This window comes from Phoca vitulina, unplaced genomic scaffold (genome assembly GCF_004348235.1).
Source record: "Phoca vitulina isolate PV1807 unplaced genomic scaffold, GSC_HSeal_1.0 scaffold19, whole genome shotgun sequence".
Taxonomy (NCBI): Eukaryota; Metazoa; Chordata; class Mammalia; order Carnivora; family Phocidae; genus Phoca; species Phoca vitulina.
Window position 1 is genome coordinate 10,919,273 of NW_022589722.1, and position 22,658 is coordinate 10,941,930.

A 22,658-nucleotide genomic window follows, 5' to 3' on the forward strand; every position below is an offset into this window, starting at 1 on the left:
TTTGCATTTGGGTAAAGGAAAAATCTGATAAGCTCTGATCTTATCCCATCAAATGCTTTGAGGCTTCCCATCTGCTATAGAATAACGTCCACATTTCTCCATCAGGCATTTAGACGCCTCCATAACCCTACCACTATCTCCTTCTTCACACTCCCAAGAAAACCATAGTCCAGCCACCCACGTCATGTCCATATACACCCGCCCTTTCTCCCTAGCACGCCTCTTCTGAATTTCTCTTGGACACCACCTCCCCCTGCCTGACTCTTATTCCACTCTCTCCACATTTCCTATCTCTTAGATCTAATCTCTTCCTCCACTATGTTCAGGTAGAATATCATTTGCTCTCTTTCTGTATATGTATCAGGAGACCTGTGAAGGCAGTATTAGTTGCAGTTTGCTTATCTACACAGTTAAGGAATGATGCAGTTTAAATATTCTTGAGAGTATGAGGAAGTTCTTTTCTATGAACTGACATTTGTTCTTCTACTTGACTAAAATACAGATGTTCTGCAAGTCAGCCATCAAAGAAGTCTCAAAGTTCAGGCATTGCATGAACTCGGAAGCCTTCTCGTCTTTGCCGGAAAGAAAAGGTAGATTTTTAGGAGTCAATGGAACAAGGGAAAACTTTTTTTAGTTGTTTGTTGGAAAGCATTTTTAAGTATTAAGAAAAAATTGTCTTTCATAAATTTTAGTTCTTCGATAATATTCCATTGCTACATTTTATTCACCAAATGCTACCTGAGAGAAACAGTTATGAGCAATAAATGGTACAGATTCATTCTCTAACATTTCAATTAAAATACTTCTTCAGTGCATTTGCTTCCTCTTTTGGAAGATAGATTTAATAACATCGATCTTGAAAAACATGCTGCTGATGCTTTGTTTCTCTTTTAGGGCTGCTTTTAGATGTTGGTGTCAAGCTCTTGATGACATATTCAAAAAAGAAGATGTGCTGTATACGTGGAAAGAGTTTGGTACCTTGCTCACCAATGCCACCAACAGCTATTCACCTCCAGGTTCCAAAGATTATAGTGAGGAATTTCTGTCAAAAGTTGGCATTTGGGGATGTTTGCAAGGAGCAGTCATATCAGCAAAGATAGCACAGTGAGTGTGGCAATGGAGTGAGCTTCCCTTTGTGGGGTGCCCACTGTGCCATGTAGAGCGCCATGCCTCAGACGCATGGGATTCTTGGACAGCTATGTCTATATCATACAAAACTATACAGTTTACTTATTTGAGATGTTTGTTATCTATGGCCATCTCCTCTCCCTATACCCCCACCCCCGGATGTGGGCCTCAACATGGGCACAAATCTTTGCTTGTTCACCAGTGTATCCTGAGTGTCTAGCATGGAGTTGGCATTTAATTACTACTTGTGGAATGAACGAATGAGTGAGTGAACAGTTGGTATGGGATCAAGAATAATGGTGTGGAGGCAGGCCAACTTGGGCCTAATTCGAGGATCTCCTACTGACTCTGGGACCCTTGGCTCGCTGCTCATTCTCTCTGAGCCTCAGTGTTCTCATCTGTAAACTGTGGTGGCAAGAATTACATGACATACTATATTAGTTTGCTAGGCTTGCCATAACAAATGACCAGTTGGTAGGGAATTTATTGTCTCACAGTTTCTGGAGGCTTGAATTCTTAGATAAGGGTGTTGGCAGATTTGGTTTCTTTTGAGGCCTCTCCTTGTAGATGGCTGTCTTCCTGCTGTGTCCTTATGTGGTCTTCCCTCCGTGCATGTCTGTGGCCTAATCTCCTCTTCTTAAAAGGACATCAGTCATGTTGGATTAGGGCCCACCCTAGTAACCTCATTATAACCTAATTGCCTCTTTTTTTTTTTTTTTTTTTTAACCAATTGCCTCTTTAAAGGCCCCATCGTAGTCACATTCTGATGTTATTGGGGGTTAGGACTCCAACATACGAATTTGGGTGGGTGCATAATTTAGGTCATAACACATACTGATTAGTTTCCTAGTTCTAACAAATTACCACAAAATTTGTGGCTTAAAACAACACAGATTTATTATCTTACAGTTTGGGGGGTCAGAAGTCCTAAAATCAGTGCCTTGGGAGGGTTTTACTGTCCTCTGAAGGCTCTAGGGAAGAATCTCTTTCCTGGTCTTTTCTAGCTTGTCTTGTTTTATTTTTCCCTCTCTTCCCCTATGATCCTCTGTTCTGTTTCTTAAATTTCACATACGAGTGAGAGCATATGATAATTGTCTTTCTCTGATTGACTTATTTCGCTTAGCATAATACCCTCTAGTTCCATCCATGTCATTGCAAATGGCAAGGTTTCATTTTTTTGATGGCTGAGTAGTATTCCATTGTGTGTGTGTGTGTGTGTGTGTGTGTGTATACCACATCTTCTTTATCCATTAATCTGTTAATGGACATCTCTACTTTTTCCATACTTTGGCTATTGTGGACATTGCTGCTATAAACATTGGGGTGCAGGCGCCCCTTTGGATCACTACATTTGTATCTTTGGGGTAAATACCTACTAGTGCAATTGCTGGATCGTAGGGTGTAGCTCTATTTTTAACTTTTTGAAGAACATCCCTACTGTTTTCCAGAGTGGCTGTACAAGCTTTCATTCCCACCAACAGTGTAGGAGGGTTCCCCTTTCTCCACATCCTTGCCAACATCTGTCATTTCCTGACTTGTTAATTTTAGCCATTCTCACTGGTGTGAGGTGGTATCTCACTGTGGCTTTGATTTGTATTGTGATGTGGAGCATTTTTCATGTGTCTTTTGGCTATTTGTATGTTTTCTTTGGAGAAATACCTGTTCATGTCTTCTGCCCATTTCTTGATTGGATTATTTGTTCTTTGGGTGTTGAGTTTGGTAAGTTCTTTATAGATTTTGGATAAGAGCCCTTTATCTGATAAGACATTTGCCAGTATCTTCTCCCATTCTGTCAGTGGTCTTTTGGTTTTGTCGACTGTGTCCTTTGCTGTGCAGAAGCTTTTTATCTTGATGAAGTCCCAATAGTTCATTTTTACCTTTGTTTCCCTTGCCTTTGGAGATGTGTCTAGCAAGAGGTTGCTCTGGCTGAGGTCACAGAGGTTGCTGCCTGTGTTCTCCTCTAGGCTTTGATGGATTCTTGTCACCTTGTCAATTAGGTCTTTAATCCATTTTGAGTCTATTTTTGTGTATGGTGTAATAAAATGGTCCAGTTTCATTCTTCTGCATGTGGCTGTCCAATTTTTCCAACACCATTTGTTGAAGAGACTGTCTTTTTTCCATTGGATATTCTTTCCTGCTTTGTCAAAAATTAGTTGACCAGAGTTGAAGGTCCATTCTGGGGTCTCTATTCTGTTCTATTGACCTGTGTGTCAGTCCTAAGAGGGAAGTATGTAGCAAGAAATAAGAAGGTCTCAAATACACAACCTAACCTTACACCTAAGGGAGCTGGAGAACGAACAGCAAATAAAGCCTAAACCCAACAGTAGAAGAGAATTAATCAAGATTAGAACAGAAATCAGTGAAACAGAAACCAAAGGAACATAGAACAGATCAATGAAACTAGGAGTTGGTTCTTCGAAAGAATTAATAAGATTGAAAACCCCTGGCCAGACTTATCAAAAAGAAAAGAGAAAGGGCCCAAATAAATATAATCATTAATGAAAGAGGAGAGATCACAACCAACACTGAAGAAATACGAACAGTTAGAAGAACATATTATGAGCAACTATATGCCAACAAATTAGGCAATCTGGAAGAAATGGATGCATCCCTAGAAACATATAAACTATCAAAACTAAAACAGGAAGAAATAGAAAATCTGAACAGAACCATAACCAGCAAGGAAATTGAAGCAATAATCAAAAATCTCCCATCAAACAAGAGTCCAGGGCCAGATGGCTTCCCAGGGGAATGCTACCAAGCACTTAAAGAAGAACTAATACCTATTATTCTGAAGCTGTTTCAAAAAATAGAAATGGAAGGAAAACTTCCAACTCATTCTATGAGGCCAGCATTACCTTGATTCCAAAGCCAGACAAAGAACCCACCAAAAAGGAGAATTACAGACCAATATCCCTAATGAACATAGATACCAAAATTCTCACCAAGATACTAGCCAGTAGAATCCAACAGTACATTAAAAGGATTATTCACCACGACCAAGTGGGATTTATTCCTGGGCTGCAAGGGTGGTTCAACATCTGCAAATCAGTCAATATGATACACTACATTAAAAGAAGAAAGGACAAGAACCATATGATCCTCTCAATAGATGCAGAAAAAGCATTTGACAAAATACAGCATCCTTTCTTGATTAAAACTCTTCACAGTGTAGGGATAGAGGGAACATACCTCAATATCAAAAAACCGTATATGAAAGGCCCATAGCAAATATCATTCTCAATGGGGAAAACTGAGAGCTTTTCCCCTAAGGTCAGGAACACGGCATGGATGTCCACTGTCACCACTGTTGTTCAACATAGTACTAGAAGTCCTAGCCTCAGCAATCAGACAACAAAAATAAATGAAAGGCATTCAGATTGGCAAAGAAGAAGTCAAACTCACTCTTCACAGATGACATGATACTTTATGTGAAAAACCCAAAAGACTCCACCCCCAAATTACTAGAACTCATACAGCAATTTAGCAAAGTGGCAGGATATAAAATCAATGCACAGAAATCAGTTGCATTTCTATACACTAACAATGAGACAGAAAGAGAAATTAAGGAGTTGATCCCATTTACAATTGCATCAAAAACCATAAGATACCTAGGAATAAACCTAACCAAGGAGGTATAAGATCTGTACTCAGAAACTAGAATACTCATGAAAGAAATTGAGGAAGACACAAAGAAATGGAAAAAACATTCCATGCTGATGAATTGGAAGCACATATATTGTTAAAATGTCTATGCTACCTAGAGCAATCTATACATTCAGTGTAATCCCTATCAAAATATCACCAACTTTTTTCACAGAGCTGGAACAAATAATCCTAAAATTTGTATGGAACCAGAAAAGACCCAGAATAGCCAAAGGAATGTTGAAAAAGAAAACCAAAACTAGTGGCATCACAATGCCAGACTTCAAGCTCGATTACAAAGCTGTCATCAGCAAGACAGTTTGGTACTGGCACAAAAACAGACACACAGATCAATGGAACAGTGTCTTATACCTAGTTAGCACTGACAGATATCTTAAAGACTTGAGTAATGTGAGAAATTTAAAAAGTATGGAAGGAGTAGAGGTACAGTTTTCTTTCACTTTTCCAGGTACATTTTTCCCTTATCTATAGGGTGTGGTGGGCAAAAACATGCACAGTATCTTGATATGTAGAGAAAATTAAAAATTTTCTATATATGGAAAAAAATCTAGAGGGAAATTAGCCAAAATGTTACCAGTAATCATGTTTAGGTGGTAGGCTTATCGGTGATATTTCATTTTGTGTTTTATGTTTTTTGTGTGTTCTAGATCTTATATAAGTGTGTAGCACTTTTAGAATCACAAAGTCTATTTTAATTTTGGAAAATCTATGAGTGTTTATATGTATGTATTTATATATGTATGTATGTATATAGGTGTATTTATATAGATGTATTTATATAAAAGTATTATTGGAAAATTGTCCATGAATCCATTTCTTTTTTGTTATACTTATTTAGATTTATTATGATCTCGGAGGTTGACAAGAGAACGAACTGTTGCATTTTGTCTGCATTACTCTTTCAGGTAACACTTTATGTGTATCTTCTGACAGTGGTGACCATTCAGTCAGAAAAAAAAAAAGTGCAGTGGTTTATCGTAGTCAAAAAACTCATAGGTAGGAAGATAGCACGGACCTTGATGAGATATCATGAGTCCATCTTTCCTTCACTAGCTGAAGGTGGCATTTTTACCTTGACTATTCAGCAGAATCTCTCTCTCCTTTAGACTCTGGAAGGAGGTTTGCAGATAAGGAAACTGAGTCTCTCATCATTAGTAAGACTGTGTTGCTAATGAGCTGTGAAGCCAGTCTGTTTAACTCCAAATGGTGGCCTTAGGTTATCTCATCTCTAAATAAAGTTTTGCTCGATTGCACAATGTGAAATATACCATATAATGAAAGCAAGAAATAAGTTGAAGACTACAGAAGTAGAGAGTGTTGTCAGCTCTTAGAATTTTGGTTTGACTTCATTGAAGAAGAAAAGAGCTTTTATCTGAAATATAAGACATTTTGAGATACAGGGAGGTAGCCAGGGGCCTTTGCACTCTACTAAAGGTTCTATTTACCTTGAAGGGTGGACACGCTTGTTCTGTGTATCAGAGGCCTCTGATAGCTTATGAAATCTAGATAGATAAGCTCTCTGGAAAGCCTTGTCTGGATGTAAGGCCAGACTTTTCAGTTTTCTTATGCTCCATGCACCTCTTGCCTGTGCTTTAAAGAGAGGAGGTGGAGGAGGCAAGAATGCAAAGTGCACAATAATCTGATACTGACTCCTTATATTGCATTCTTTACTGTCTGATACTGCTTGTTCTTGAAGATAATGCTGTTGTTGTAGAAAATAAGCAATTTAAAAAATTAAATGTTTGCTTACTGTGGGCATAATTTTTTAGTAATACTGCACCTAAAATAAAAGCTGGTAAGATTTATTTTAAAAATCTTAATTTTTTTATGATTTTAAAGCAGATTTGTAAAATTAAAAATTTAAACAAGTGCTACATAGTATTTTAGAGTAGGTACTTTATAACTTTAATGAACAATCTGATTAAAATTCTTTTCTGATAATATACATTAAAATAATTTTGTATTACATGTCATCAGTTAATGTTAATTATTTAGGATAACATCAGAAACACTCCTAAATGTAAAATTTGATTTTGTGTGTCAATTTTGTTTCCCAACATCGAATACAGTGTTGGTCATATAAATTACCTAAGAAATATTGGCAGAATTAAACAACTCATCTTTTTACTTAATTCAGTTAAAAATTCAGAATTAACTCTGCTTGATTTAGACTTCTGAAATCATCTTTTATCTCTGAAATCATTTGTTAACTTATAGGTTGGTATAGTGGAAAGAGCATAGATTTTTTTTTTTTTTATTTAAATAGATGTGACTTTGAATCTTCTTTCTTCCACCATTAGCTCTGTGACCTCATATAAGTTAATTGTTTAAGCCTCAATTATATCATTTGTGAGGTAATAATCCTTCCTTCTAGAGGTAGGTTAAATGAGGATTAAATGAGGTAGTGTTTATAAAGAATTTACCAATAGTGTCCAACACAAAATTGACTCCAACAAATGATAATATAATGATAATTTCATCTGAAAATAATAAGTATCCAACTACCATGGAATTTAAAAGGCCCATCTTGAGTGATGATGGAAGCATTTGGAACTATAATGATGATAATGTTAATGATAAGTACCGTTTATTACAAGGTACAGTGTGCTAGGCTTATGCTAAGCACTTTAGGAAGTAATACGTATACTTATCTTTTTGTTTCAGTGTTGCAAATACAATTTATAGCTCTTCATTTCACCTGTTTTCATTTTCAGGGTTTGCTTAGAACCACACTTCCACACCCCAAAGCTGAACGTTGCTATGCTCAGTATGAAATCAGTCAGCTTCTCCCAGGCATCGAGCTCTTCTCAGACAGATACAGGGCTGACATTTGCTCTGTAGTCGCAAGTCTGTATTACATTATACGTGAACTACACTATGCTAAGCAAAATCTAATAGTAAGTTATTTGTAAAATCAACAAATTTTAATTCACTGTGGTATTTTTGCCTTACCTTAAACCTTTCAAATTTTGCTAATGTTCTCTTGGCTGGTCTTGTTTAACTCTTAAACTCTAGATTCAGGATTCTTACCTGTACTGCAAAATAAAATATATTAATTAATATTCCTTCTTTGACATCATTATTTGCACTGCATTTTGGATACAAAGTCAATGTCTGTTTGATTTTGTTCCCTTTTTACTCTATTACTTTATCTCTTTTCTTCCTTCTTAAGACAGTTGGGGAAATTGATTAGAATATTTCCCTGGTCTCAAACAGAGGAACCTAGTGCACATGTAACTCACTGCATTAACTCGTGCAGGTCATATCAGTACCCAAACTATGAGAGTATTTCTTTGTGGAGATAAATTGATCTTTGGTCTCTTGTCTTCTCCCTGTTCTAAGTGAACAACAGATTCAAACTGTGAAATGAAAGACAAATACTTCTTAATATCCAAGGACATTCAAAACCTCATACAATTCTCTTCCTTTGGGGAAATAAATCATAGTATATGTCATAAATTTGAAGTTGGTTGCTTTTAAAAAATAAATCAGTATGTTCTGGTCATTTTATATTTTTCTCCTTTATTTTTCCTATTTATTTCCTATTTTCCTATTTTCTTCCTATATGTTATTTCTTCTACATTTGTATCTCTCCCCCACCATATTTGCTTCTTAATACCTATTCTTTCTTTTTGGTTCTTTTCTTTTTTTCCATAATTTTCATACCTACTTTCTTTTTCCCCTCATATATTATTTTCTTTTCTGTTGTTCTAAATTCACTCTCTCTTTATATTTAAAAGATTTATTGTCCCCTGATATGAATTGTTAAATTATAAAGCCATGTGTTAAAGTGAAAAGATTGATAAATGCTTTTAACACTTGGCATATTTGGCAAGAAATTTTTTATTAGGAAAAGATAACAAAATGGTACTCCTCTCATTGTTAAGGGGATTCATTTCTGGATTTAGAAAATAGTTCTATCCTCTGGGTAACCTTTAGCTGCCTAGTCATATTCATATATAATACATATCACTGCACTGGAAAAGAAATGAGACTTTTTTTCTCTGAAGCTTAAGAAATTGAGAACATTTTTCTGAATAATTGAGCAATTGGCAGCAATAAAGTGGTGTGTTTTTATTTCTCACTAAAGAAAAGAAGCAATCTCAAAGGTAATAGCCAACTCTTATTGTTTTGTGCTGCATTAATTGTAGAAAAAGATATTGTGTTATGTTGTAGTGCATAATTGTAGAAAAATGTACTATGTTTGAAATCATTTAAGACCAGTTCTAAACCATTTAAAAAGCTGTTGCTATTAGTAGCTGCCAGTTGACTGACAATTAGAGGTTCCTTAGCTGAACTTGCAAGATGTAAACAGTTTCCATTTTGTATCACACTACTCTCCAGAAGAAGCCCAGTGGGTAAGGAGACTGCTGTCACATACAGAACTTGCTGGGAGACCCATTGCTGTGGAATCATGGGAAATCGTTTACTAAATAATGGGGATCCCAATACTCTTCCTTGCTCTATCTCCCTTTAGTAGAGAAGGGCCCAGTTGTAGGAACCAAAATTGGGTTTTCCGTTGAGATCAGAAACTGTTCAGAATTCTAGGCAAACACCTATCCCCTCAACACCTGACTCTGGCCGGATAGTGGTTGGATCAACTGCAGCATGGATAGTTTGTATGCCTTCACCCATATCCACGAGATTTTAAGAGGAGTTGAACTTTGGGGGTTAATTCTAGGAAAATAAAAATACTATGTGAAGAGTAAGCTTGGGTCATCAATAGAATATGTGCTCTGTGAAAGCAAGGACTCATTAGATTTTGTTGTCATTCAACAGTGCCTGATACATAATGAGCATGTTCTAAATATTCTTTTGCTGATAGAGATATTCCAGTTGAAAACAAATAGCAGCTTCCATGACTGAGTAGGTGACATGGATGGGAGTTCCTTTGCTTTAAATTTTGCAGTTATTTGATAGCTCATTTGCTAGAATGTTTCTATAGGCCTCAGTGATTCATACATATATATTAAATTAATTTTTTTCAAGGAAGATAATTGATTGGATTTTCACTCTTCCATGCTTGAAGGGATTTGAAACCTAGGTGTGGGGTACCAGGTGGCATCTACAAGTCCCCCTGATGGCACTTTTAAGTTCTCATAAAATTACGAAGCATATGCTAGGCAGATCATTTCACTTAGCTAAATAGTTTAGTCTCTTAGCATGACAGAATCAATTGCTGTTTTATGTAACATCTCCCACATTAATATTTGGCTACATTTTATTATTAGGTTATTAACTTGATAAAACATGTTTTAGATTAAAAAAATGTTTTTCCCATTGGTAGATTCTGCCTCTCCTTGCATTGTACCAATATTTTGTGTCTGGAATTTGCCAAGACCTCGTCAGAAATCTAGAAGCAAGGATCCTCAAGGTATGTGAAAAACTTTTAAGATATTTGATATTCTTGAACTGTAAAGATACTGTCAAATTAATTTGGTTCTAATACTCATAATAATAAGCTGATAATAATATGGTGTTGTGCTGATATTAAAAAAACATGCCCATTATTATAATAAGGTATGAGAGGGAGCTAGTTAGAATCGTTGGCTCGTTTTATGCTTGGGCCACAGTAAAGTGAGGAACAGCGACATGTGGGAACAAGGCTTGTTCAATCAGCCTGGAAATCACCTCTTCTGGAATATTGGTTTCCTGGTGGAAACTAATGAGTCTGTTTTCTGAAGTTCCTGTGAACTTTTTGCTAAGGGTCTTTATGTATATCATAATATGTGAGAAGTTTTCATTGTACGGGCAATTGAAGTGACAAAACACACAGATGCTAAATTATAACTAATTCTGTAACCTAGAAGTCAGGTGAGGCTCTCTGTCTTCAAGATCCATGTACAGTTGGCTTGAACCCCATGTGGACTGGGAACCTCTAGCACCTCATTTTCTCTGCCCTTTTCCTAGTTAGCTATGGTCACAGTCTCTCACTTCTGTTGAATTCCTTTTGCACATGGATCATCTCAACATCCAGCAGATTTGCTCCCTGTTCTGCACCTCCTCATCTTGAATATGGAGTTCAGTCCTAATCCACATTCTATACACACACACACACACACACACACACACACACACACACTCACTCACTCACTTACACATAAACATACACAACACATTCACCTAAGGCCTTTATTTTCATACTGGATTTAGTGAAAATTTGGAACACAGGAAAATTTAAGTTGAGGAAAAGCAAACAATTTAAAATAGACTATTTGGCATCTCTGGGTTTAAAATATTTCTTAGCCAACATCTCATGCTTTTGCCTCCCATCCCATGGCTTAATCAGCTGTGTGCTGATAAGTGTTTCACACCTCACTCTAAAAAAAAAAGCCCTGATTTGTAGCATTTTCAGTTTCCATGGTGCAGATAGTCCCACTATAGCTGACTTCAGCCTACTGACTGGGCATTACTGAATGTGGAATCGGGACAAGATATGGACGAGCTCCTCTTGCAATTGGGAGTAAGTGGCTCCATCACACCACTGGCTTAACCCTCCTTATCCTATTTTGTAAATACCCTTCCCCAAATCTTTCCTATTTTCTTATGAATTATGAAAATTAGAACTTCTACTAATGAAAATTAGACTTCCCTTTGAACTCCTCTCTCCATCTGGACCCTGCCCTTGGGCCTATTATTTCAGACCCAAAGAGTCCATAACATTCTATTTCTAAATAAAAACAGTACCTTCCCTAAGAGGAATTCTGGTGCTATTAAGAGGATATATTTTAACTCAGGAATAAATAACTTTTTGTCAGCCATGAAAATTTCTGGATCACTCTTTCTCACTTCCTGAACTCTTAAGAGTTCTCCTGCTTTTTGATTTCCAGTAACACTTTTTTATAAACTACATATAACTTCCCTCTCTCTTTTTTAAAAACAGTGTTCTGTTCAAGATTGCAAAATTCCCGAGGTTAGGGCCTGAATCTTATTCATCTTTTAGTCCCCTATTGATTGTATCTTGAATAATAAATTCATATATCGATACTCGGTAATTAATTATTGAATTGATTTTAAAATCTATAGACACTTATCAAGTGCCTACTGTCCACACTTTCCAGTGTTTAGTGGGAACTCATCTAGAAGATCCTTGGTAAATATTTATTGCTTTACCTCTGAAACAACATTTATTGAGTATCTCCTATGTAAAAGCACCATGTTCGTAACTAATCAAAGAAATGTAACCCATGGTCCTTGCTTATAAGGAAGTGAAAATAAGGGAAGAAAGACAGGACATATACATAAGACAATAACACGTGCATCTATCCCTTGATCATTTCCAAATGAGTATCATGAGCATTGTCTCCTGGAGTTTGAAAGAGGGAAAATGGCTTTGGGTCTCTTGGTTTTACTAAGTAGGTAAGATTTAGTGAAGAAAGCAGAACTAACTGAGCAGGAGAGAGGAAGAAAGGAACATTCTTGGCAGGTAATAGTGTGAAACATATAGAGATGAGACAGTATGGACTTGTTAAGGGGGCAGGGGTGGTTCAGTGAAAACAGAGAGGAGGTTTTGAGGAGGGAGAACATAATATGAGAATACCAGAGATCCATGTTGTGGTCCATGATGTCCATGAACAGCGGGGCCCAGTCTTGAATTCCAAACTAAGGCATAATGTGGAGGCTGAACAGTGAGAGAAATGAGGAGACTATGGAATCAGAATTGGGTAGCTGTTTTGTTCTGGTCTGTCATTTAGAGGCCGGAGAAGCAAGGAAGGGTTGCAGTGACCATTAGTAACGTGTCAGAAGGAGATCCAGAGAGGCACTAAAAGATATAATCTGGAACAAAGTTTTTGATTAAATGACCGTGTTTTATTGGATTGTTAGCACTTGGCAACTTTTTGTACTAGGGTAGCTTAAAAGCCCGTGAAGAACTGTGGACTCTAGACTGCAGCCTTGGGTTGAGAGGTGGGATGAATTGCAGAATCTTGGTCCGAAGAAGGACACGATCAGAAGTATCATGGCAACAGTGTCAGGAGCAGAGTGAGTCGGAAGTGGCATCTTATTGGCAATAGTAGAACAGAAACACCCAACCAGGGTTTTGACAGAAGCAATGAAAAAGGGCAACTGATGCATCACACAGAGGGAGAAATGAGAGCCTGTTTGAGTAGAGTTTGCCTGACCTTTCTGAAGTAAACCGGGGTCAGTGAGTGGGAAGAGAGAACAGTCATAGTCAGGAAACAGCAAACAATGCTTTCTGACAAGTCAAACAGCAATAGATCACGCTGTTAAGTTTCTGTTGTGCACTAGTGTCTTTCAGGGAAAGCTTTCAGACCTCTTTATGATCAGCCGGTCTGGCTTCACTTTAGAACTGCCAACATCTTGAAAGATTTATTAGTCTCAACATATCCAGCATTCCTGGGAAGGCCACTGATGGTTCTGTATTTGTGCATGTGAAGGGTTGATTTAAGGGTAGTTCTTTTATCCATCTGGCTTTTTTATGTTCACACTGTTGGTCATTTCTGAAAATACATGTTCATTGTTATCACCATTGCTTTTTCAAATGGCCAGATTAGTAGGATAAACGGAAACAGAGGTAGCCTTAGAGGTTACAGGTAGTTCGTGTAGAGGTGTCTCATAGCCAAGATCAGTGGAGACAAACCTCACACAGCATTTCCTCCAAGGGATAATGAGAAAGTGTTCAGCTAGAAGTCTAAAAGAGCTCCACTAATGCCTACTTGGATATTATATGGCACTGGGGAGATTAGAGCCCAAGGTATTTTAGGCAAGAACCAAAGTGTGCAACTCAGTAGACAAGCAGAGTTTTCTCTTCCCCATTGCAAATATTCTCCTAACCTTTTATGCTTTATTTTCATGCTATCGTCACATCCTATTTCCTCCTAACTTACCTTTTTATTTCTTTAAAATTTATATGCTCTTTATTGCATGGAGCACTGGGTGTTACACGCAAACAATGAATCATGGAGTACTACATCAAAAACTAATGATGTAATGTATGATAACTAACATAACATAATAAAAATAAAATTTAAAAAAATTATATGCTCTTAAGATTGCTATGGTAGTACTTAAAGGAAAAGAGATAATAAGTGTATGTGTCTGTATTATATATATTGTATATATATATATAAAGGCCACATGACCTACTTGAGATCTCTCAGCAGATTTTCACATGTCTCTCTTTCATGTCATTCCCCAATTTTCTCTTGAATGTCTTCTCAGAGAAGTCCTTCTTGACTGGAGCTCTGAAAGTAGCATTTTTGTCAGTAGCCTTTATCCCTTATACTGTGTATATCTTCGTGTATCACTTAAATTAGCTCAATACACATCTGGGAAGGATTGTAACACCCAAGAGGGCTTGGTGGAAGTGCCCAATAAACACGTTGAATGAATGATTTTTGTTCTGGAACTTCTCTTCCCATAATTTCCTGATTGAAAGTCCTGCTGGGTAATATTCAAAATAAGCCATGTACAATTTATAGTTACCAACTGATTAACTTTAAGGATATGTCTTTAAAACTGACAGTGGCATTAATTATGGATGACAAAACGAATAGTTGTCTCTATGTTGATACATTATAGAGTTCATCTGGTTGGTTTGACTTTCCTCAGAGTATTAGAGAACATCAGGAGTGTTTTTGTTTTGTTTTTCTTTTAAACCATAGTTCACCATGGGAACAAAAAATAAATTCAATTATTTTTTTTAACTCTTCTATGCCTGTCATATTTTTGTGTTTGCTCTGATGAAGTAAGACACATCTGACAAATGTCCATTGTTCTGAACAGTTGCCTGCTGTTGTTTATTAGTTTCCTGGTCGATTGCACATGTAAACTAGCTTATACACAAACACATACTTCTCCATCCACTGTGTTTACCAAGCATTAATTTATAAGGCATTACCAATTATATTAAGCAGAAATTTTGGATCTCAGAAAGTTGATGATTTTTCTCTAAAATTTTTATTTTGTAAGTAAAACAAATTATTTAATTAAAATCTCATTTTTTTTCTTTCCTTTAAAGATTCAGGTCCTTACAGATTTAAGATTTTTTTCTGAAGCCTTTTATGAGATATCCCAGATTTTTTATGGAAAAAACATGCCTTCCTCGGTACCCTCTGGCTGTAAGCCTCCTGGAAAAGTGAAGGTAAATCTGCTGCTCTGATTCAAAGCCATTTCTTTACCTTTTTGAAGGCTACATTCTTCAAATTTAGGGAATGCTTCCACAAAAGTGTATTTACAAGTCTCTGGTACTGCAAACCTCTTTGTTAAGCCTTGTTATCTAACCATAGGCTCTTACAAGGTTTCATTCGTCTGGAAGGGAAGGGTGTCATGTGGGGGAGTACGTCATTGGAGTCAATTTTTATGATCTCTATGTTACAGACGGTCTCAGGGGACACATCAGCCACTACCTCTTAGACTTTGGCATCTAATCTGATAATTTCTGGTTAATGTTGTTAGTCAAAACAGTCTCTTCTCATGTTTTATTTGGATATTTTGATTTATATACTTTATGCCAGAATGTTAAACATGCATTGTTCAAATTGTATTTGTAAATGAGATCATTGAAACATCCTTGCAAATGAATACTGGCATTTATATTTAAATCAGAGTGAGCTCTTATTTTCTTGTTTTGGGTTTCATGAGAATCACTGAGCCATCTTGCAGACGCTTGGACCCTTGTGATCTAGCAATAAAGGAAATAGGAGGTAACAAGTCAGTTTCCTGGGGAAGACGGTATGCGTGAGGAATGAGACTGACAGACAGTACATACTGGTGGGATTCAAATTTGGAAGGCCTAGAAGAAGCTGGGGAATAGGCTGTTAGTCTTGAAAATTACTTGTAGAAGCTGACATTAAATATACATACAATGCATTCATTACTTCAGTGTACTCCCCTAAAATGTCACTGCTTAATTCTCAGTATGACTGATACAGCATTATAATTTGTTGTACCAGGGTAAGTGTGAGGTTATCTAGAAATAAGCCTAAGAGGGACATTCAGTAGGCAATAGGATACATCTGTGTGTGTATGTATATACATCCCTATCTCTGTCTCTTTCTATATCTCTCTATCTAGAGAGAAAAGAGTTGGTTTTTTGCTCATTTTTTTGGCATGAACTAACTCATCTTCTTACCTGGGTTAAATGAACAGTGTTTTCTTGCTTGCTTCTCAGCCAACAGCCTTTCCCTATTGTAAATGATTTGCATTTTGTTATTAAAATTATATTTTAACTCATTTAAATATTTTATTGAATGCTTACTGAATAACAGGCACTATTTTAGCCATGGGGATAGACCAGTAAAAAGATAAATGGAGTTATTGCCTTTTTGGGAGCATGTTACTATTGGACAGTCCAGTGAAGAAGACAAACAATAAACATATTAAGCACATAAATATATGTCAGGTGATGATGTACTATGAGGGACAGTCAAGCTGAGCTGAGGGGACAGAGAGTGATCAAAGCAGTGAGTTTTATTCAAAGTGGCTTGAAGTATCCCTTATAAGGGAGTTTTGAGGGTGAAAGATTTGAGGGACCAACCTTCCAACTAGGAGGAAGTGCAAGGGCAAAGGCCCTGAGGGGGATGCCTGCAAAATGTGGTTGAGGAAAACCAAGGAGGCCAAGTGAGGCTGGTAAAACAGAGAGGAGGAGCGGATGGTGGGACTCAGGGGCTACGGTCATATCAGACCTCATGGGGCTTGGTGAGGAGCAGGAGTTTACTCTAAGTAAGATGGGAAACCTTATAGAATTTTGAGCAGAGGAGTGACAGGATAGGAATTACTTTTCAAAGGACCACTTTGCTTGCTGTTTGGAGAATAGACTGTGGATGAACATGGGTATAAATAGGGAAACCAGTTAGAAGGTCTTTGCAAATAATCTGAGTTAGACATGACAATGGTTGGGGTAATATTGGTGAAAGGAGTGAAAAGTGGTCTCCCTGGTGGAGATGGATCCTAGTAAATTTTGGGAGCATTAGCATAGAGATTTAAAATCATGGGACTGGATGAAATCAGCTGGGGCAGAGAGAGAAAAATAGAAGTCAGAGGACTGAACCTTAGGGTCATCCACATTTAGAGTCCAGGAAAATGAGAAGGAAAGAGAAACCAATTGGTTAGAATGAGAAACAAGAGAAAGTTGCTTTTTGGTTTTTAGGTGTTTGTTTTTTGTTTTTGTTTTGTTGTTGTTTGTTTTTGTTTTTGTTTTACAAGAAAGAGTTTTTAATGCTCATTGCTTTCACCAAAGCAAACAGGCTGAAACTAATTTTTACAGGTGAATTCCAAACTTCATTTTTATTAACCAGTTTTCATAAGAGAAAAGTGTGTGTGAATTGTCTTTCAATAGATTGTGACTTTAAATTTTATGTTCTCAAAGTTAATTTGAAGCTTTCCAGCTTCAATTGGGAATTTAAAAAGTGTAATTAAAAGAGGAAATGCATTCAGGGTTTATAATTAAAATAGGTGCCAATGTTATTAGGCTGGGGGCTAGTTGTTTAAAGAAAGGATTAATTAATTAGATTTTAGTTGTAAAAGAAGTAACTGAAAAAGTCTTACAGATTACTATTTGACTTTTCACAGGCTTCTTAAGAAACTCTTTTTTTTCAATTTTATTTATTTTTATTTTTATTTTTATTTTTTCTCTTTTTTTATTTTTTATTTTTATTTCTATTTTTTTTAAAATTTTATTATGTTATGTTAGTCACCATACAGTACATTATTAGTTTTTGATGTGGTGATCCACAATCCATTGTTTTTGTATAACACCCAGTGCTCCATGAAGTACGTACCCTCCTTAATACCCATCACCGGGCTAACCAATCCCCCCCTCAAAACCCTGTTTGTTTCTCAGAGTCCATAGTCTCTCATGGTTCATCTCTCCCTCCAATTCCCCCCCCCTCATTTTTCCCTTCCTTCTCTTAATGTCCTCCATGCTATTCCTTATATTCCACAAATAAGTGAAACCATATGGTAATTGACTTTCTCTGCTTGACTTATTTCACTTAGCATAATCTCCTCCAGTCCCATCCATGTTGATGTAAAAGTTGGGTATTCATCCTTTCTGATGGCTGAGTAATATTCCGTTGTATATATGGACCACATCTTCTTTATCCATTCATCTGTTGAAGGGCATCTCAGCTCTTTCCACAGTTTGGCTATTGCGGACATTGCTGCTATGAACATTGGGGTGCACATGGTCCTTCTTTTCACTACATCTGTGTCTTTGGGGTAAATACCCAGTAGTGCAATTGCTGGGTCATAGGGTAGCTCTATTTTTAAATTTTTGAGGAACCTCCACACTGTTTTCCAAAGTGGCTGTACCAACTTGCATTCCCACCAACAGTGTAAGAGGGTTCCCCTTTCTCCACAACCTCTCCAACATTTGTTGTTTCTTTCCCTGTTCATTTTGGCCATTCTAACTGGTGTAAGGTGGTATCTCAGTGTGGTTTTGATTTGAATTTCCCAGATGGCTAATGATGGTGAACATTTTTTCATGTGTCTGTTAGCCATTTGTATGTCTTCTTCAGAGAAGTGTCTGTTCATCTCTTCTGCCCACTTTTTGACTTGATTATTTGTTTTTTGGGTGTTGAGTTTGAGAAGTTCTTTATAGATCTTGGATACCAGCCCTTTATCTGTAGTGTCATTTGCAAATATCTTCTCCCATTCAGTGGGTTGCCTCTTTGTTTTGTTGACTGTTTCCTTTGCTGTGCAGAAGCTTTTTATCTTGATGAAGTCCCAAAAGTTCATTTTTGCTTTTGTTTCACTAGCTTTTGGAGATGTATCTTGAATGAAGTTGCTGTGGGCGATGTCAAAGAGGTTACTGCCTGTGTTCTCCTCTAGGATTTGGATGGATTCCTGTCTCACATTGAGGTCTTTCATCCACTTTGAGTTTATCTTTGTGAATGGTGTTAGAGAATGGTCGAGTTTCATTCTTCTGCATGTGGCTGTCCAATTTTCCCAGCACCATTTATTGAAGAGACTGTCTTTTTGCCATTGCATGTTTTTTCCTGCTTTGTCAAAGATTATTTGACCACAGAGTTGAGGGTCCATATCTGGGTTCTCTATTCTGTTCCATTGGTCTATATGTCTGTGTTTGTGCCAGTACCATGCTGCCTTGGTGATCACAGCTTTGTAATATAGCTTGAAATCGGGCAACGTGATGCCCCCAGCTTTTTTTTCTTTTTCAACATGTCCTTGGCGATTCGGGGTCTTTTCTGATTCCATACAAATTTTAGGATTGTTTGTTATAGCACTTTGAAAAATGTCATTGGAATTTTGATCGGGATGGCATTGAAGGTATAGATTGCTCTGGGTAGCATAGACATTTTAACAATGTTTATTCTTCTGATCCATGAGCATGGAATATTTTTCCATCTTTTTGTGTCTTCTTCAATTTCTTTCATGAGTGTTTTGTAGTTCCTAGAGTATAGATCCTTTCCTCTTTGGTTAGGTTTATTCTGAGGAGTCTTATGGTTTTTGGTGCTATTGTAAATGGAATCGTTTCTCTAATTTCTCTCTCTACAGTTGCGTTGTTAGTGTATAAGAAAGCAACTGATTTCTGTGCATTGATTTTGTATCCTGCCACATTACTGAATTGTTGTGTGAGTTCTAGTAATTTGGGGGTGAAGTCTTTTGGGTTTTCCACATAAAGTATCATGTCTTCGAAAAGAGAGAGTTTGACTTCTTCTTTGCCAATATGAATACCTTTTTTTTCTTTTTGTTGTCTGATTGCTGTTGCTAGGACTTCTAGTACTATGTTGAACAATAATGGCAATAGTGGGCATCCTTGACGTGTTCCTGATCTTAAGGGAAAGGCTCTCAGCTTTTCCCCATTGAGGATGATATTCACTGTGGGTTTTTCATAGATGGATTTTATGAACTTGAGGAATGTTCCCTCTATCCCTATACTCTGGAGAGTTTTAATCAGGAAAGGATGTTATATTTTGTCAAATGCTTTTTCTGCATCAATTGAGAGGACCATATGGTTCTTCTCCCTTCTCTTATTAATGTGTTCTGTCACATTGATTGATTTGCGAATGTTGAACCACCCTTGCATCCCTGGGATAAATCCCACTTGGTTGTGGTGGATGATCCTTTTAATGTATTGTTGGATCCTATGAGCTAGGATTTTGTCGAGGATTTTGGAATCCATATTCATCAGGGATATCGGTCTGAAATTCTCCTTTTTGATGGGGTCTTTGCCTGGTTTGGGGATTAAGGTAATGCTGGCCTCATAGAATGAGTTTGGAAGTTTTCCTTCTGTTTCTATTTTTTGAAACAGCTTCAGTAAAATAGGTATTATTTCTTCTTTGAATGTTTGGTAGAACTCCCCAGGGAATCCATCAGGCCCTGGACTCTTGTTTTTTGGGAGGTTTTTGATCACCGCTTCAATCTCGTCACTGGTTATTGACCCATTCAGGTTGTCAATTTCTTCCTGTTTCAGTCTTGGCAGCTTATAGGTTTCCAGGAAGGCCTCCATTTCATCCAGATTGCTCAGTTTATTGGCATATAGTTGTTGATAATAATTTCTAATAATTGTTTCTACGTCCTTGGTGTTAGTTGTGATCTCTCCCCTTTCATTCATAATTTTATTAATTTGGGTCCTTTCTCTCTTCTTTTGGATAAGTCTGGCCAGTGGTTTATCGATCTTATTAATTCTTTCAAAGAACCAACTTCTAGTTTCATTGATCTGATCTACTGTGTTTCTGGTTTCTAATTCATTGATTTCTGCTCTAATTTTAATTATTTCTCTTCTAATGCGTGGCTTAGGCATCATTTGTTGCTTTTTCTCTAGTTCTTTAAGGTGTAGAGTTAGTTGGTGAATTCGGGATTTTTCTATTTTTTTGAGTGAGGCTTGGATGGCTATGTATTTCCCCCTTAGGACCGCCTTTGCAGTATCCCATAAGCTTTGGACCAATGTGTTTTCATTCTCATTGATTTCCATGAATTGTTTAAGTTCTTCTTTGATTTCCTGGTTGACCCAAACATTCTTGAGCAGAGTGGTCTTTAGCTTCCAAGTGTTTGAATTTCTGCCAAATTTTTTCTTGTGATTGAGTTCCAGTTTTAGAGCATTGTGGTCTGAGAATATGCAGGGAATAATCTCAATCTTTTGGTATCGGTTGAGACCTGATTTGTGACTCAGTATGTGGTCTATTCTGGAGAAAGTTCCATGCACGCTCGAGAAGAATGAGTATTCTGTTGTTTTAAGGTGGAATGCTCTGTAAATATCTATGAGGTCCATCTGGTCCAACGTATCATTCAAAGCTCTTGTTTCCTTGTTGATTTTCTGCTTAGATGATCTGTCCATTGCTGAGAGTGGAGTATTGAGGTCTCCTACAATTAACGTATTGTTATCAATATGACTCTTTATTTTGATTAACAGTTGGCTTATGTAGATGGCTGCTCCCATGTTGGGGGCATAGATATTTACAATTGTTAGATCTTCTTGTTGGATAGACCCTTTAAGAATGATATAGTGTCCTTCTGTGTCTCTTATTACAGACTTTAGTTTAAAATCTAATTTGTCTGATATAAGAATTGCTACCCCAGCTTTCTTTTGAGGTCCGCTGGCATGGAAGATGGATCTCCATCCCTTCACTTTCAGTCTGGATGTATCTTTAGGCTCAAAATGAGTCTCTTGTAGACAGCATATGGATGGGTCCTGTCTTTTTATCCAATCTGCAACCCTGTGCCGTTTTATGGGAGCATTTAGGCCATTCACGTTGAGACTGATTATTGAAAGATATGAATTAATTGTCATCATGTTGCCTGTGAAGATGTTGTTTTTATAGATTGTCCCTGTAAATTTCTGTTGTAGATCACTCTTGGGGTCTTTCTCCTTTTATAGAACCTCCCTTAATATTTCTTGCAGGGCCGGCTTAGTGGTCACATATTCTTTCAGTTTCTGCCAGTCGTGGAAGCTCTGCATCTCTCCATCCATTCTAAATGAAAGCCTTGCCGGATAAAGTATTCTTGGCTGCATGTTCTTCTCATTTAATACCCTGAATATGTCTTGCCAGGCCATTCTGGTTTGCCAGGTCTCTGTGGATAGATCTGACGTTATTCTGATGTTCCTCCCTCTGTACGTAAGGAATCTCTTCCCCCTAACTGCCCTTAAGATGGTTTCCTTGGTTCTAAGATTTGCAAGTTTTACTATTACATTCCGGGGTGTTGGCCTGTTTTCCTTGATCTTGGGAGGGGTCCTCTCTGCCTCTAGGACTTGAATGTTTGTTTCATTCCCCAGATTAGGGAAGTTCTCAGATACGATTTGCTCAAAGACATCTTCTAGCCCTCTCTCTCTCTCCACTCCCTCCGGGATTCCAATTATTCTGACATTGGAACGCTTCATGGTGTCACTTATTTCTCTGATTCTATTTTCATGGATTCTGAGTTGTTTTTCCCTGGCCTCCTCTTTTCCCTTTTTATCTATTATATTGTCTTCCAGGTCGCTTATTTGTTCTTCTGCCTCCTTTACCCTAGCTGTTAGATTATCTAGATTGGATTGGATCTCATTGATAGCATTTTTAAGTTCTGCCAATTCACCTTTCATTTCTGCCCTTAGAGACTCTATGTTGCCATTAATTGATTTCTCCATTCTAGCCATTGTCTTCACAATTGCTAGCCTGAATTCCATCTCCGACATCTTGGTTATATCTGCATCCATTTGTAAATCTGCAGCATAAGTCATAATCTCTGAGTGTTTTCTATTTTGGGGGCTCCTCCTCCTAGTCATTCTGTTGATGGGTGTTTGAGGGAATGTATAGAGTCCAAATTATCAACCAGAACCCAAGCAAGATGCACCTGTTTTCTTGGGACCTTAGGGTTGCTGGCCTCTTGTTTTCCCAGCCTGTCTTCTGTGGGAGGGGCCTGCCACGCTGTTACTCAGGCAACCCTGTTTGGGGGGAGTTGCCCTG

The 22,658-nt window shown here is 37.4% G+C and overlaps 1 protein-coding gene across 1 annotated transcript in view; it reads left to right on the forward strand.

The window, feature by feature from the left end:
• CFAP54 (cilia and flagella associated protein 54) overlaps positions 1-22,658 on the forward strand; it is a 291,990-nt gene that overhangs the window by 165,774 nt on the left and 103,558 nt on the right. The window contains exons 42-47 of the mRNA XM_032416199.1: positions 503-590; positions 895-1,104; positions 5,633-5,699; positions 7,509-7,691; positions 10,082-10,168; positions 14,774-14,896. Coding sequence (XP_032272090.1) covers positions 503-590; positions 895-1,104; positions 5,633-5,699; positions 7,509-7,691; positions 10,082-10,168; positions 14,774-14,896 — 758 coding nt within the window. The remainder of the gene's footprint in view (positions 1-502; positions 591-894; positions 1,105-5,632; positions 5,700-7,508; positions 7,692-10,081; positions 10,169-14,773; positions 14,897-22,658) is intronic.